At 37.9% G+C, this 17,931-nt stretch overlaps 2 protein-coding genes and 1 pseudogene across 2 annotated transcripts in view; 1 reads left to right on the top strand and 2 right to left on the bottom strand.

Moving 5' to 3' along the window:
• Positions 1-119: 119 nt before the first annotated feature.
• Positions 120-6,591, bottom strand: LOC107654625 (D-amino-acid oxidase-like). The gene is made up of 11 exons (XM_016441784.1): positions 6,310-6,591; positions 5,681-5,883; positions 5,433-5,547; positions 5,195-5,271; positions 4,984-5,049; positions 4,517-4,571; positions 3,719-3,823; positions 3,554-3,636; positions 2,153-2,270; positions 1,972-2,070; positions 120-1,252 (listed from the first exon to the last, which is right to left on the bottom strand). Exons 2-11 carry the CDS (start codon positions 5,872-5,874, stop codon positions 1,121-1,123), a joined length of 1,044 nt encoding a protein of 347 aa, XP_016297270.1. The 5' UTR covers positions 5,875-5,883; positions 6,310-6,591; the 3' UTR covers positions 120-1,120.
• A 1,749-nt stretch (positions 6,592-8,340) lies between these two features.
• Positions 8,341-11,837, bottom strand: LOC107654608 (D-amino-acid oxidase-like; annotated as a pseudogene).
• A 162-nt stretch (positions 11,838-11,999) lies between these two features.
• ssh1a (slingshot protein phosphatase 1a) overlaps positions 12,000-17,931 on the top strand; it is a 37,788-nt gene continuing 31,856 nt past the window's right edge. Inside the window, exon 1 of the mRNA XM_016441788.1 lies at positions 12,000-13,022. Within this exon, the coding sequence (XP_016297274.1) occupies positions 12,942-13,022 (81 nt within the window). The 5' untranslated portion in view covers positions 12,000-12,941. The remainder of the gene's footprint in view (positions 13,023-17,931) is intronic.

Genomic DNA, 17,931 nt, shown 5'->3' on the forward strand with positions numbered 1-17,931 from the left:
AACTACAACAGGAAATGGGTCGAAAATCGATCTAAAACATGACAAATTGCATTATAACACATGAAATCACTCTCACATGTTCAGAGGATCTGAGGAGCATTTGAACAACGAAAAGATTTGAACCTGAAGTCATGAAGTTGAAAGATAGCACAAGAGAATGTACGATTGCGACAGGTTTAGTACGACAGCAAGTAGAAAGAGGATTTGTTTAATTTTTTTAAGAGGGCTTTACACTCCGGCATTCCTTTGGCAAAGTCATGAGAACTTTTATCTCTTCATTGAAGCAGACAGGATGCTGCTATTAATCAGACATTGCACCAGTTTGTGGTCTGCTATCTTGCTTTTTTCAACCATTTACCCTCCATTCAGTTTTAGACTTTCGCTGACACCAGTGATGTATCTAGTGGACACCAAAGTCTTCATTTCGCACCGCTCAGCACTTGAGAGCACCTCTCTTCATCCTTTCAACCAGCTGCCAACTGCAATAACTCATGTAAAGTGTATAAACTCCAGTTGATCCCTTATAATCAGGCATATCAAAGGTTATTGGATTCTTATCTTAAAAGACAGCTCAATAACAATAAAACAATAGCAAGTGGCTCTCATCAGAGCAGGTCTGTAGGTCACATTTATTTTATTATTGTCTATTCTAGCACATCAGGCTCCAAGCGCATTTTTCAAACAACGGCTTGCATCAAAACACACAACATATAGCAACAATCTTTGTTTATTCAGCTCGACTGCTCAATATATTCGGTTATTTGTATTTCTGCCTTTTCAACTGTACAGTGGGTATGTGCGTGGCATGATGGGAAGTGTGCAGTTGTTCCTGTGAGTGCAGAGAGTTGCCTGCCTTTTGTGTTTTGTGTCTGTGCGCACAGAGCTCTTGCCACTGCACTGGATGTACATGTATGATAACAATAAATTATGCTTCAAGAAAAAAAAAAAGTGAGTATATGTATCTTTATTATAGATTAGTGCAGATAAATGTAGAGAAATGTATGAAATTCTGAAGATTCATTATCTCTTGGGGGAATCAGTGTGATAATTGTTATTAGTGAGAATAAGAATTGATACTGTAGATAACATGTCTAAACATTTGTCCAGAGGCATAGATCTATTAGAGACGTGATTTAGAGTGTGCTAGCAGGCCTTTCTGCTCCAGGATCTGTCCAAAGAGACGAGCAGCTTCCTCAGCACATCCACGATGGATGGTCAGTCCAAAACCACCATGTCCGTAGTTATGAATGACCTGAGGTGAAAGAAAACAGAAATCATGGTGTGTGAACAGAGAATCGTGAATCTGCGGAGCCCTAAAGGGACATCATGATGGAAAAAATATGAGATGGAAGGAAAAATGAAAAAATCATTTACTTTGAACACTTTAAACTTTGCAAAACGTATGTGTTTGCCTGAAAAACTCTAGTGTTTGTTCACAAAACCCTACTCTGTTTTCGCTCATGCTGTATCACACTAGAAGCGGTCTGCACTGGATGTGATAAAGCAGCCACTGCAAATCATTAGTTCTTTGTGTCAGTTCGTCTTACATAGAATATGCATCAGTTTGCGGTCTGAGATTTGTTGTTCATGCCAAACCGCATCCAGTGTAGACAGAATCTGATTTTAATGGGTTTTATAAAGGGTTTATTGTTTTATCGTCCTATGTAGACACAATGTTATTCTTTTGCTTAGTAATATTTTGCATTTACTTGCAATACTTTTACGTTCACTGGCAAAACTTTTGCATTTACTTGCAAAACTTTTATGTTCTCTTGCAAATCCTTCATTTGTAGAAGTAGTACTGTGTTAAGGCAAAATATCTTATTGCAGTAATGCATTTTTTTGTCCCATGTCATATTTTTCCAATAACACGTCCATTTAGGGGCTCTTTATTAATCATATATTATCTCGGATATTTATGTTGTAAAATGGCATCAGATCTTAAGTGTAATGGTCATTCTATGAGCTCACCTCAAACGAGGTTGGTCCAGATCGTATGGTCTCTCTCTCCAGTCTAACTTTGCTGCGTGCGGGCCTGAGACCAGTCCAGTCCTCTACTATCCGCGCATGCTAGAGAAAAAAAACGACATCCAATCCACTCGTGCCACTCAAACAAACACTAATTTAGCAAGGCTAAAATGGCTGAAACTACCTGTAGACTGGGCTCAAGCTTGCAGGCGGCTTCCCAGATTCCTTTATGGTCAACAGAACTGTTCTGCAGATTCCAGTTTCCTACTTGGAAAACTCCACCAACAGTGACTAAACGACTCCTGCGGAGACAAAATTACCTGAGGTAATGTACAGTACATCACTGCTAAGACAAGACTACGCTGCACTTCATTACAAACACAAGTGAAAAATGAGCAACAATGCTTGTTATTACGTGTTATTTTAGTATTACATACCATCCCAGTATTTATTAATATTTCATTTAGCTTTTATTTTATATTTTCAGTTTTCATTTTATTTTAAGTTAAATTTTTATCAATATTGTTGTGCCTTTGTCATTTGTTTTAGTTTTTTATATATTTATATTTAGCTTCAATTAATTTTTTATTTTAGCTTTTGTCATTTTAGCACTTAAAGGGGTCATATGATGCGATTTCAAGTTTTCCTTTCTCTTTGGAGTGCTGCAAGCTGTTCGTGAATAGATACGATCCCTAAAGTTGCAAAGACTAAAGTCTCAAACCCAAAGAGATATTCTTTATAAAAGTTAAGACTCGTCCACACCCTCCTAAAACGCCTCGTTTAAACACGCCCCCACATGTCTACGTCACTGTGTGGGAAGATTTGCATAACGCCACCCAAATGCTCATGCAAAGAAAGAAGGTGTAACCTTTATTCTCGCTGTAGTATTGTTGCCGCCGCCGCCATTACATGGAGACGCTGTGTGTTTCGTTGCGAAAGCGAAACTACTTTGTTTGGTCTTCCAAAAGAGGACACAACTAGAAATCAGTGGTTAAGTTGTATTAACAACACTGTTCCAGAACAGTTCAACCCAAATATTCAGATGTGTTTCAGCACATTTTATGGAGGACTGTTTCCTGATCCTGGGAGAGTAGACTACAATGCCGGCTGTTCTGACTCACAGCCTGTAAGTACGTTTTTATATTTAAAGGATTTGCCACTGACGATTCAAACGTGAGTTTTGAGCAGTGTAGAGTAGCGCTTGTTTGCCGTTTCTCTGATCACAAATGCAGACATGGTTTTATGTTTACGCAGCGCGATGCAAAGCAATGTGTAAAAAGACAGTATAAGTCATTATAATCCGTAATTATGTCCCCACTGGATGCAACAAATGCCTCGTTTATAATGGGTTTATTGGTTTTGTCTCATCACTCCGGGACAGGGCATCACAATATGGTAAGAGGCGTAACATTTCCGTCACACGCTTGAGCTTTTTAGCAATGTCATATGACCCCTTTAAACGTATTCCAGATTGAAAATGCAACGTTTTAAATATTTTTTTTAATCTACTATTTACATTTTATTTTATTTCAGTTTTCTTTAGATTACTGTAAATGCAGTAAAGTGTCATCATGAAGAGGCTCACCCAGGAATGATGTACGGTGAGTTATAGACTCCTGATGAGGAATCATGTGTGAGGATCCAGTGTTTCAACCAGGGAGCGTCTACCTGTTGATATAAAAAACATGAGATCAGAGCAGTTCCATGTAAATGCTTTAAGTCTGATTGACTTTTATCCACTAAACCTCACCTTAATGATCTGTCCTCTGGCTGGCTGGAGCTCAGGATCAGGCTGGAGGTCTCCTGATCGGACACCGGAGCAGTTGATGATAACATCAGCACCACTATCTGCCAACTGAAGCCCATTTTTGAGGTCATTACAAATTACACATTTTATGATTACCTTTTTACAGTATATATGAGGCAAGCATAATCTGAACATTAAATTAATGAAATTAGAGTTAGAGAATCTGCTTATAATATGTTATGTTAAAACTAGTGTAAGGTAATCTTACTGATGTTAACAATCAAGTTAACATATACACTACCATTCAAACGTTTGGGGTAGCTAAGATATTTTAATGTTTAAATCTCTTATGCTGAATAAAATACAATAAAAGCAGTAATATTGTGAAATATTATAACAATATTATTATTGTAATATTATTACAAAATAATTTTATATATTTTAACAACTATTTAAATACATGTTAAAATTGATTTATTTCTGTGAAGTCAAAGCTGAATTTTCAGCAGACATTACTCCAGTCTTCAGTGTCACATGATCCTTCAGAAATCATTCTAATATGCGATTTTTCATTTCTACATATATATTATCAATGATGAAAACAGTTGTGCTGCTTAATATTTTTGTGGGAATGATGATACTTTTTTTTCAAGAGTCTTTGATGAATAGAAAGTTGTAAAGCTCAGTCTTTATTTGAAATAGAATTATTTTGTTACATTGTAAATGTCTCAACTGTCACACTTAATACTGATCTTTTAATTTAAAAAAGATGAATGGAAATGAAAAAGCAATTGCTCAGACCTCTTTAAATGAACCAATCTTCCTCTGATAAAACTTGACCTTTCTTTGTCTTAACCTGCAGAAAACACAGAAATGTGACCAAGGTGTCAAAGATAGTGTTAATCATTGTTAGACCAGAAAAGAGTAACTGATTCACAACAGATTTTACATGACTATATACATGCATAAGTTATTCTGATGCATATACAGTAAAACAGAAGAATAAAAATATTCATGTAGAAATTGGAGACACGCATATATGCAAGATGTCTAGACACATAATATACATGTAATATACAAGTCTAGAAATCTAAAAGATTACTTATTCATTTTAAGTCAAAATGCTTATTTGTTTTATTTTTTTTTTAATGTAACAATTTCTAAGCTTATATTACAGTTTGAATTGTGGACTCTTGAGCTCCACTGTTATATTCTATTTCATTCCAATTCTAATGTTGGTTACTGATTAGATAACGGGAATCTCTCACCAGTCCATAAGCCAGGGCAGGTATGTCTTTCCTTCAATCATGAGAGCGGTGTTAAACCAACCAAAACTGAAAAGATAGAAGGAAAACGGAAAGGTGACATATGCAATTTTACAAAAAGAAATACTACAACCATCAAAGGGTAAAACAACAAAACAAGTCAGCGTCATCAAATTATAGAAATAGCTTGTGATGAGATGCAGTTGATAAGCACCTGTATCCCGGGAACATGTCTAGTTCACGTTTAGTCAGCTGGCGAAAACCCAACACAGCATTTTTAAATGAGGGGTCCTGTTTGAGGGGAGCAGAGAGATTGAGTCATTTTCACAATTATCTCTTGGGTCAGTGAGATGGGTCGGTTACAGTATGTCCCGTGTGTCAGAACTTGCGGTTTATTATATGCCATTCTGTAGATAATGACATTACATGCAATGGGAAGATAATGTTCTTACTGGCAGGGGTTCAGTGCACAGATTGTAGCCAGACTGAAGGAAGATTCCCATTTTCACTGAATCTGGAGAGCTGAGGCAACTTAGTAGATAGTCAAACGTCTCTTTGTTCCATTTACTGAGAAAAGGAAATAAACATTTTACTTGCTGCTATAGATTATACAGCATCTTGGGTTCTTCAGGATAACTGAGAAACATGAGGATGTGCTTCAACCGATTCACTGACACTTTTACTGACACTGAAAGCTCACGTTTCATGCACGTTGCCCTTGTCGTAGAGATACGGCTGCCAGAGTCCAGCTGCCCCGTCGCTGGTGGTGAGTGGAGTGAAGACATCAGCATACACCTCTATGGTGAGGGGGCTGATCCTGCTGTGGAAGTGCTGGTAGATGCTCTGAGCGGTGCAGAGGCCGATGACCCCCGCTCCAATGATGCACACCCTCATGTCTGCTAACTAAATGCAAGTATAAATATGAATGCATGGTTTTATTACATATGTTGTAATGTTGTAAACTGATTGGAGAAAATTTTCAATACAAACCTGTGTATTCTGAATCATCCACCAGTGAATACATAATGCTGCCATATGTTTGCATTGTCATGGGAAAGGCTTAATTTGTTTTATTAAGTCTTATGTCCATAAAAACTCCAAAGAGACACAATTTCAAAGTTAAAATGTATAATGACAACTAACAAGGTTATAGAGCTTGAGTTGTTTTTATTAGTTGAATCCTTGTCAATTGTAACTTAATAGTTAATGCCCTGCATGTAATGTCAAACTGGAAATAATCCACACTTTTACATTTATGCATGTGGCAGAGTTGCATTACACTGCATTCAAGGTATACTTCATATTTTATAAAAGGACAGCTTTACTCACCACACTTTTTTGTCTTGTTACCTCCAAAAAAGAGATCGACGTTGTCCTAAACACGTCCTTATCTTACCTCTTGCAAGAAACTTACAAATTAACTTTTTCCCACGTTACGTAACGTCAGCTGTGACGTTGAGGTGGCGCTATTCGTGTGTCATTCAGTAAAGGCTCAGAGTATGGGCTGGATTCTCAATACTAGTCTTACTATTTTTGCATGGTAGAAATAGTAAAAGTCGTATTCTAGATGCTATTCCCAATTCAAATGTAGTGGTAGGCGTTTTGATTCCTCTGAATTATTCGAATCTTTTTTAATTTGTTCACTAAAAAGATTCGTTTATACACTTGCGTTACATCATTACTCCAGCAGGTGGCAACAACTCTTTTGTGAGTCATTTACTCGAGAAACATTTGTGTTATTGCAGTCCAGGGTGCATTAAAGCTGCAGTCCGTAACTTTTTTGTGTGTTCAAAATTTACACTTTTTTTATAATAAGCGAGTAGTACACCATGAATCAATTATCCAAACCGTGTTTTTGGCTTGTCCTGAATCACTACGGTACACCTATGATAAGTGTTTATATTCGGACTATTTTAGGCTGGTTCGGGTAGGCACCGCTGCGGAGTAGCCCAGCACCTGCGTGATTCGCCATAGACATAAACAGAGAAGTAGCTCCGGCTACAATGTTCTTCCGCAAGACGCACGCAGTTCTGTTTATTAACCGCTAGAGCGCCAAAAGTTACAGACTGCAGCTTTAACTTCAAGGTAAATTCTGTGTATTTGTCAAACCTTATCAAAACACGCCACCTTCACATAGATGTCAGCACAAACATTACAATACTCCTTTTTCCCAGCTCTAGATTTGTAACGTGAGAAGTTGTTCCTATGTGTCCAGACTTGAGAGAGCAATTTTGTGTTTTTGTCTGTGTACACAGAGAGTGTGTATCCTCCTGTACCTTTTTTTCTAATTACCTTGACTTTAACATTTTCTTTTATTTCTTTGATAAAGTAATTTATGATGCAGGTCAGAACTACCAGAATAATACATCCGACTTGTTTGTTATATTTAATAAATAAAACAAACTCCAGTTGATCCCTTATAATCAAGCATATCAAAGGTTACAGTCACCACTATCATCTAAGACGGGTCACCAAACTCGGTCCTGGAGGGCCAGTGTCCTGCAGAGTTAATTAAACACACCTGAACCAGCTAATCAAGGTCTAACTTGGTATACTTGAAACTTCCAGGCAGGTGTGTTGAGGCAAGTTGAAGCTAAACTCTGCAGGACATCGGCCCTCCAGGACTGAGTTTGGTGACCCCTGATCAACTCTTAGGTCAGTGGTCTCAAACTCAATTCCTGGAGAGCCACGTACAGGTCTGCACAATTTTGCTCCAACCCTAATCAAACACACATGATGCAGCTGATCAAACTCTTCAAGATTACTTGAAACTTCCAAGAAGGTGTAAGTTGGAGCTGGCTGGAGCTAAACTCTGCAGAGCTGGGGCCATCCAACAATTGAGTTTGAGACCACTGACCTAAGAGCTGACTCACTAACAGTATATTTTTAATCAACCAATAATGATCAAAATTTTTATTTTTTATACCTAATATTTTTTGTTGTTCCAAATAATATAACTATGTAGAAATAGTAAAAGTAGTATGCTATTCCCAATTCAGGGCGTTTTGAGTCATCTTTTTGATTTGTTCACTAGAAAAATTTGTTTATACACTTGTGTTACATCATTACTCCAGCAGGTGGAAACAAATCTTTTGTGAGTCATTTGTCCCAGAAACATTTGTGTATTTAATAATAAGTAATAAATTATACAGAATAATTATTGCCCTCCGGTTGTACAGGTATGTATCAGAATGTATTTTTCAGGTCTTGGTGTAATTTTTATGTATTTATAAAAATGCAAATGTATTTATTTATTATTTATAAAAATGTTTATACATTGTTTATGTACCTGTTTAAAAAAACTGCTCAAGCACATGTTTAAATTGATTAATGGGTTCAGTTGAATCACAGGTTGTGCAGATTTATTTTCATCTAAAAAATGTTCACATATTAAATATAACGTTTTATATACTATTTTTATATACTGCCTTCATATATGCAATGTATACTGGAACATGATTTGATAGGGGCATTATATGAAGTAGAAGATACCTGAAAAAGTCTAGTGTTCAGACAGTCGAAAAGCAGGATCCCTTGCCACTACAGTGATGTACATGTGCATGATAATAATAAAGCTTAATTGAAAAAACATTAGATCATGCTAGCATCTGATTATTTATTGTACATTATCTGAATAACATGTTGACAATTCAGCTCTGTTATGATTCTGTTATGTTATCTTTTATTTGAAAACTATTAAAGTATAATAAAAAATAATATATGCACATTTACATATATTGTAGAAATTATGTCTAACATTGCCCAGAGGCCCAGATCTATTAGAGACGTGATTTAGAGTGTGCTAGCACACCTTTCTGCTCCAGGATCTGTCCAAAGAGACGAGCAGCTTCCTCAGCACATCCACGATGGATGGTCAGTCCAAAACCACCATGTCCGTAGTTATGAATGACCTGAGGTGAAAGAAAACAGCACGGTGTGTGAAAAGAGGCAAAGTTAATTAGAAATACTGCTCTCTTTACTATGAGCTCACCTCAAACGAGGTTGGTCCAGATCGTATGGTCTCTCTCTCCAGTCTAACTGTGCTGCGAGCGGGTCTGAGACCAGTCCAGTCCTCTACTATCCGCGCATGCTAGAGAGAGAGAAAACTGAGCAAATCTGTGGGAATATGGAAAATTACACCTTAAATAACAGATTTTGATAACATGTGATCTCATACCTGTAGACTGGGCTCAAGCTTGCAGGCAGCTTCCCAGATGTTTTTATGGTCAACAGAACTGTTCTGCAGATTCCAGTTTCCTACTTGGAAAACTCCACCCACAGTGACTAAACGACTCCTGCGGAAACAAACTGAGGTCATGTGCATCTGTCCTGGGACAAGACTACATTTTGCATTTTATAATAAACACAGCTTAAAATGGGAACCTACACAGCATGTTTCCCTTTATCTCTAAATGTCTTTTTTTTTTTCAAATATACATTGACTGTGATGAAAAATAAACTCACCCAGGTATGATGTACGCTGAATTGCCTCTAGACGAGAAATTATGTGTGGAGATCCAATGTTTTATCCAGGGAGCATCTACCTGTTGACATACAGCGCAGAATCAGAGACTGTCTAAAACTCAAAACCTGATTGACTTTTATCCACTAAACCTCACCTTAATGATCTGTCCTCTGGCTGGCTGGAGCTCAGGATCAGGCTGGAGGTCTCCTGATCGGACACCGGAGCAGTTGATGATAACATCAGCACCACTATCTGCCAACTGAAGCATATTTTTAGGTCATTACAAAGTGTGACCACAATCACTTCACAACAGGATAGATGATGTTCACACAGCTCAAAAAAATAAAAAAAATAGCATTGCTACACTTGGGCCACTCATACAGAATATTTTTTGCAGTAAAAAAAACAAACAAACGTGCAAACCTCTTTAAATTAACCAATCTTTCTTTGATGAAACTTGACATTTCTTTGTTTTAACCTGTATAGAGAACACCAGAAAATGACTAAAATGTCATACCTGAAACCTATGTATATATATATATATATATATATACACATACATACATACATACATAGTATGTATATCTTTACATATATGCATACAGCATGCAGCTTCATCCTAGTTTATGCTACTGAGAAGATCTAAGATCTCTCACCAGTCCATAAGCCAGGGCAGGTATGTCTTTCCTTCAATCATGAGAGTGGTGTTGAACCACCCAAAACTAGGGAAAGTGGAAATGGAGATGTAGATATGACACTGAGATCCATCCATTATTCAGATTGAGCTGAAATATATAATATAATGCATAGGTCTGCCCTGTTTCAATTTGAATGTCCAATTAAACTGAATATTACTCCATGTCTTGTACAGGACTTTGACTTCAAAAACAATGTCAGCGATATCAGTTTAAATCAATTATCGAAATAAACAAAGTTGATAAGTACCTGTATCCCGGGAACATGTCTAGTTCACGTTTAGTCAGCTGGCGAAAACCCAACACCGCATCTTTAAATGAGGGGTCCTGTTTGAGGGGAGCAAAGAGACAGCTACAAAATATACCTAAAAATATTGCGTTGTTCAATGAAATGCCATGTCAACTATGTATTTTAAATATAAAGTATTTTTATGAAGGAAATGACAGTGTTCTCACTGGTGCAGTTTCAGAGCACAGATTGTAGCCAGACTGAAGGAAGATTCCCATTTTCACTGAATCTGGAGAGCTGAGGCAACTTAGTAGATAGTCAAACGTCTCTTTGTTCCATTTACTGAGAAAAGGAAATAAACATTTTACTTGCTGCTATAGATTATACAGCATCTTGGGTTCTTCAGGATAACTGAGAAACATGAGGATGTGCTTCAACCGATTCACTGACACTTTTACTGACACTGAAAGCTCACGTTTCATGCACGTTGCCCTTGTCGTAGAGATACGGCTGCCAGAGTCCAGCTGCCCCGTCGCTGGTGGTGAGTGGAGTGAAGACATCAGCATACACCTCTATGGTGAGGGGGCTGATCCTGCTGTGGAAGTGCTGGTAGATGCTCTGAGCGGTGCAGAGGCCGATGACCCCCGCTCCAATGATGCACACCCTCATGTCTGCAGAAAAAAAGTGCCATAAACATGCAAATGTGGCTTTAGTAAATCTATTTGCAGATATGAAAACAAAATTAGGTTTGTATATGTGGGAAAGTACTTTGTACAACCCCACAGGCTTTTTTTTTTTATCAGCAGTTCTTTTTATTTCTAAAATGGATTTCTGCTTTATTCTGCTGTGTAAATAAAATGTAGCCCTTTCTGTTTTAAATATCACCAGACAATGCTGCCACGTGTTTATTCGTGCAGCTGACTTGATATTAATGAAAATTATTTTTGCAAATAACTTGCAAAAACGTGCATGTGTATTTCAGAGAAATCTGCACAACCAAATATTACATACTGTAGGCCTATATGCAAACTTGAAAGACATTATTTTAGTTTTCCTTGTTGTTCACCTTCATGTAAGCTTTTTATGGTTTAACAGGTGATACACTGCATGTACTGTATTACAAAGCTGGAAAGAATTTATTAAAGAAACACAGTTTCACTCACCGGAATTATAAATTGACCAGACGTTATCTCCAATCCTGCAAGCTCTTCTTCACTCTCTCTTATATACACTACCGTGTGCTATGCAATCACAGATGGATTTAGGCAGAAAACAGAATTTACTGTTTAACTAATTCTTTATTACCTAACTCCCATAAAGTAATCAACAAGTGCCTGAGTCTATCCATTCGTTCACACAAAGCTTGATGATGGGGTAAAGTCCACCGGATTAGAACCAGCCTCTTGAGGTCTGTAAAAGTTTCACTTGAGCAAATATATTTAGCCTAATTCATTCGCAGAGCAACTCTGGAAAATTTATATTTGGTCAAAATGATCAGTAGTATTAATATGTAATGTTAACTTAAAAAAATACACATAACATTAAAAAAAAATGGGTAATTAACAACACTATGACACCTAAAATGACTATTCTACCACCCTGATGTTTTGCTTGAGTGGATTTTATTCTTATTAGTGGTGGGTATTTTGATTGAGTTCAGTTGATTCAGTGCTTGTGTCTTTTGAATCTCCGTTCAGAGACAAAAAAAAAACGTTCAGATTGGTCCAGTAGCCCGAGAAGGGTCTGTCTGATGCCAGTAGGTGGAGACAAGTGTCTTTATGTGCGACATTGAGTCACTGAAGTTATTGAATTAACCATTCAACCGATTCGTTATTCGACCGCGACAGCACGACTTCTTCAAATCAAAAATACAGAAAAAATCTAGGCGTTTTTGCACAGTTGGAGATCTACATCATCTACATTAATTTTGTCACATGCTTGGCATGGCCTATAAAAAAACAACAATGGGAGCAGCAGCCTAAATAAGCCGAGCTTCACTTTACCACATACAAGAAGTACTAGACTCCCAGTTCATTCAAATGCCCAAGGAAATGCCTCGTTCAGATTCAAAACACTGAGTCGTTCAGTGAAGGGCGTGTTTGTTCGGTAAGTTCAACCAATGATAAGCGCCTACACCGCTCGTACTCGAATACTATTGGTCCATACTACTGTCAGTCTTTGAAGGCAGAAAAGGGTCAACGCGCTTTCAAAGGGAGGGACTCGTTGGCCGAACAATATGGAAGTGAATCGTTCACTTACAAGATTCATTCAAAAACACTGATTCGTTCACAACTGAGACAACACTACAGGCTGTGTGAGCTGAAGGCAGCCACATGCGGCAGAGGGTGAGAGAGTGAGAGAGTGAGAAGCACCAAAACATCATCCAGCTCATGTCAAAACGGAATCAGCGACACAAAAAACGCTCAGCCATGGCCTTTTAACAGCGGTCCCATCGAGCGCGTGGAGTCGCCGCGCAATCCCCGTATATCTGGCGCTGCTGCTAGGGGGAAATCCGCTAGTCGGTTTAGCTTGTGTCAGATAGACTGGCCGTTGTGTTGGGAGATTTCCATCCATGGCTCTGGTAACCCTGCAGCGCTCGCCCACTCCCAGCGCGGCGTCCACTTCCAGCACCGCCACCACCAACGCGGGGGAGGTAAGCGGAAATAAACACGGCGAGATGTGAAGATGTAATGGTTAATAAAAACACAACAGAACCCTTATATATGAGTCACGTAGGCCCAATGCTGTAAAGCTAACTAGCGGGATGCCATCAGGGTTGATGGAGGATTGCACGCTGTGTCACTGCGTCTGGCTGCTGTTGTGAGATGACATGATTCGCCTTTGGGCGTTTTGTGGACTATACATGGCATTCTTGACGTGATTTCTTAAATTCAACTTGATCATTCACCCTAATCTTGTCTGTTTTGTGATGGTGCTTCATCTTTGTTGGTAGACAGTGTTTATGGTTGTGATGCTCTTGAGTTGAATCCTGTCTCCAGGAGAAAGTGTTTGACAGGGCTGTTGTACTTTATTGAGCTAATGGCTTGTTTCCAGGCTGTCTTGCAATTTGTGGTTTAATGATTGCGAAAGAATATGTTTGGTTTTAGTGAAAAAAATACAAAAACACTGTTTTGTTTGGAACTGATTGGTTTAACTAAGTATTATTCATGGATATCATGCCAAGCCGTAAAGGTGGACTTTACTTAAACGGTATACACATACATGAAGAAGACCTTTTGTAAAAAAAATTCTAAAATTATGTACATCCACAGAAGGTTAAAACTTAAGACATATCAGCCGTCCATTTAAAAAAAAAAAAAAAAAATCGGTTTTATGTTATATGGGGCGGGACATGAAGAAGACCTTTTGTAAAAAAAATTCTAAAATTATGTACATCCACAGAAGGTTAAAACTTAAGACATATCAGCCGTCCATTTAAAAAAAAAAAAAAAAAATCGGTTTTATGTTATATGGAGCGGGTCGCCCCTTCATGGGCGCCGCAATGTTGACATCACGTGACCAGTCTTGTCACGCAGTTGAGTGCGTCAGTGTGCAAGGTGCTATGCAAAGCATAAACATAACAGTAATGCCAGAGGTGCCCAAACTCGGTCCTGGAGGGCCGATGTCCTGCAGAGTTTAGCTCCAACCTGCCTCAACACACCTGCCTGGAGGTTTCTAGTATGCCTAGTAAGAGCTTGATTAGCTGGTTCAGGTGTGTCTAATTGGGGTTGGATCTAAACTCTGCAGGACACCGGCCCTCCAGGACCGAGTTTGGGCACCCCTGAGTAATACAAACTATGTTCTTTGGATTAGGAATGTTATTTGTTACTAAAAAAAAACTAATTCTTAAAATAGCTTAAATATATCTTAAAAATTAATTGTGTAATAGTTAAATCTTCAAAGACACTTAATAAGAAGAAATGCACCTTTTTCTTTTGAGCTGTAATGAGATCTTTTATGTACTGTTAATTATATATTTAATGTTATTAGCATGTTTTTTTTCTGTGTTCTCTTCTTTCCAATATCTCTGTCCTGTTCCAAATACAATTGTTACTGTTTGTGAGTATACAGCAATATTGAGGTTTTTCAAGACTGTTTGAAAACTATGTTTACACACTATTGTTAATCTTTTTGTTCTTTTGGAATTTCAATCAAATAATTAAAATAAAAGTACATCTAAACAAAACAAACACAATTAATTATATTACAGACACAATGTAACAGTTGTTATTGGTGGGATGAATAGGAACCAGCTAAACTTAAACAATTTTCTTGTAGGCTTTAATTGTCTTTCCTTCTTGAAAGCACCCCATCTTCATCAAATGTTGCCTTAGAAATCCATTTTACACCCAGTAGGGGGCGCTATCTCTACACATTTGAATGGGAGCGCACAAAACACAGTGACACGGTCGGATGACTACTCTACTATGAGACTAACTAAAGCTGAATGAATTTTAGATATTTGTATACTATTATTATGATAAACACAGTTCAGTAGCAGTACCGGGGTCAGATTATCAATATGCTTGAGACTCTGTAATGTGGTCTTTTACTTCTTAGTTGTACTAAATCTTCATTTTTTTCATTAAGTTCAGATCTTTAATGTTTAAATCTATATTGTGGTTAAATTTAAAGACTATAATGATAAAGATATAGTTCTAAAAGTCATTCTTAATTTAAAAGAAAAGCAGAGTCCACATCACAACTATAATGGTTATGCCACAAAGGAACGATAACATTGGAATCACATGCAGAATGATTTTGCTCCAACTGATGAATGATAAAAATATCGATAGCTTATCAGAATCCATCCTGCTTTAAAGAGCTCGAGCATTTCAAGCGGCACATGTCAAAACTGCAGCCCGCACTTATAATAAGCAGAATGTTATTGTGTGTTGGTGTGGATGCTAATGTAGTTATCGTTATTGTTATTGTTCTTGCACTCTAAAAAATGCTGGGTTGTATTTAACCCAGCATTTTTTAGAGTGTGGTGTGAACGGGCCTTAAGAATAATTGCATAATGTGCTACGCTAGCAAGGACACACGCTATTTAGAATTCACAGCACAATCTCAAACATGAGGACTGGGGAACATGCAGCTGCAGTGATGTCATCTCATGCAGAGACTGAGGGAGAGAGAGAGAGGGAGGGATAGACTGATACAAAGCATGGGTAGAGAGGTAACAAGAGAGAGATGTAAAATAAAAACTCGTTGAAGAGGAATAATGGTTTAAGGTTTCAAGGGTAAAAATCTGCAGAAGCTTTGTGTGTGGTATTTGGGTTCAATTTAACATGAAATCAAAATTGAAACTCTTAATTTTCTTAAAGTATTAGTTCATATAAAAATTTAAATGCTGTCATTGTTTACTCACCCTCGTGTCGTCCCAAACTTGTATGACCTTGCCTTAAACTGAAGTCAAATTTTTGAAGACAAAAAACAACAACATAAAAGTAAGCCTAGTTCAGGAGTGGTCCCTATAACTCTTGCATTACTAATTTTCTGAAACCAGTGGAATTTTATAGCTTTGTGTCTAATCTGTTGATCCAGTTCACAGAATTATTCTTAATCATTTAGTCACAAATGATCTGGTTCTCAAGTTCAAATCACTGATTCAGTGATCTGACTCAGCGGTTAAAGGGTCATTAATTACTCACCCTCATGTGGTTCGAAACCCGTAAGACCTTTGTTCATCTTCAGAACACAAATTAAGATATTTTTGATGAAACCCGAGAGCTTTCTGACCTTGCATGCAGCAACACAACTGACATGTTCAAGGCCCAGAAAGGTACTAAGGACATTGTTAAAGGTGCCATTAGAGGTGCACCGATTGCAATTTTCTTGGCCGATTCTGATTTCCAATTTTTCATTAGTGTGATCTGCCGATATCAATTTTTGCCGATTCCGATTTTCTTTCTAAGATCTATAATTGACAGCATATACAAACAAAACTATACTTTTCTTCAACGCAAAGGTTTATTTTCATTAAAAAAAACACAAGTAAAAAGTCAGTAATAAAATAAGAACAAATAAAAAAATTGCACAAATAAATGCAATAAAATAAAGAGAGTTATGAAACTAAGTTTTTCAGGTTAAGTAAGATTTTATTCAGGTAAGAAATACTACAGAAATGAAAGTAATCAAATGTAAAATAACACATCCAGTTAGGGCTGCACGATAAATCGAAATGGAATCGAGATCGCGATTCGACAGAAGCTGCGATTGTCATGCGTATCTTTCAGTGAAGCACGGTTCTGTGATCAGCAGTAAATCTCCATCCAAAGGCCAGAGGGCGCTCTCGAGCTGAAACTCCAAATATGCCTCGCAGAAGAAACCCAGAAAATCGCTGCAGCTGAATAAACAGAAGATTCAACTGCTTTCATTGATTCAACGTGACTAATAAACACACGACTACGGCAATATACGGTTTATCTGAGTTCTTATTATTATAATTTTCATTAAAATAAAGTATATTTATAATGCAATGCCACACTATTTAACCAGAGCGAATGAGATGTGTGTGTGAGAGAGCAGGGGTCGTCGGAGAGAAGAGAGCAAAAATGCGTGGCTGATGTTATGCCGCTGGTAACAAAACGGATCGGCTCGAAATCGAAAAGAAGTGAGACTGACCGGCCGATCACCGATCCGGGCCGATCATGAGGATAATCGGCCGATTCCGATCCCTGGTCGATCGATCGGTGCATCTCTACTATTTCAGTACAGAATTACTACAGAAACGGAATAATCTATTCAGCTTTAAAATAACACTGGGTAGTCTTCACTGTGTAACTAAACAGTAATGACACAGACAACAGCAGGTTTATTTAGGCTGCTGTCTAAGACCTTTTGCACGGATCTAATATACTGTTACACATGTGTTTTGCTTCTCAACGGTTTACATTCACTTAATACCCTATATACCAGCTGTGTTTACGTGAATACTCGCCAAGACAGGCATTTTGACATAATTTTGTATGTATTTTGTCGTTAGACTGACCGGCCGGTCACCGATCGGGGCCAATCATGAGGAAAATCGTCCGATTCCGATCCCTGGCCGATCGATCGATGCATCTCTATGTGCCATAGAATGCATTAATACAATATTTTAAATTGTTTTCTGATATCTACATAGAAGGTATGTGGCTTAGGTAAGGGCAAAAAATCTCCGGAAACGGGTATCAGGGAGCTGCTATTAATATGCGGGACATTGAAACTGCTTTCGAATGCACAATTGCTTTTTACTTTCACTTTTCGAGATTTGCGATCGCACGTGCTCTGTGTAAACTACAGCGGCAGTACTTGCCACACATTTTACAAGATCAGATGCTTGTCATTAGTGCTCAGGATCTGTAAATCATTCGCCATCATCCTCGGTCATCTCTCCTTGTTCTGTTTATGTGGTAAGTGAAATCTTATGTACTGTAATGTAACAGGCTACCGCTAGCAAGCAGCTAACCATTTCCCTTTAGTGGCTCGCATTATTTTATTAGAACGCGCGTTTTCCGTGCCTTTCTGAATACAGACACCAACCCATCCCTGCACAGCCCGGAACCTAAACCATAACC

This window comes from Sinocyclocheilus anshuiensis, unplaced genomic scaffold (assembly GCF_001515605.1).
Source record: "Sinocyclocheilus anshuiensis isolate Anshui unplaced genomic scaffold, SAMN03320099.WGS_v1.1 scaffold799, whole genome shotgun sequence".
Lineage (NCBI taxonomy): Eukaryota > Metazoa > Chordata > Actinopteri > Cypriniformes > Cyprinidae > Sinocyclocheilus > Sinocyclocheilus anshuiensis.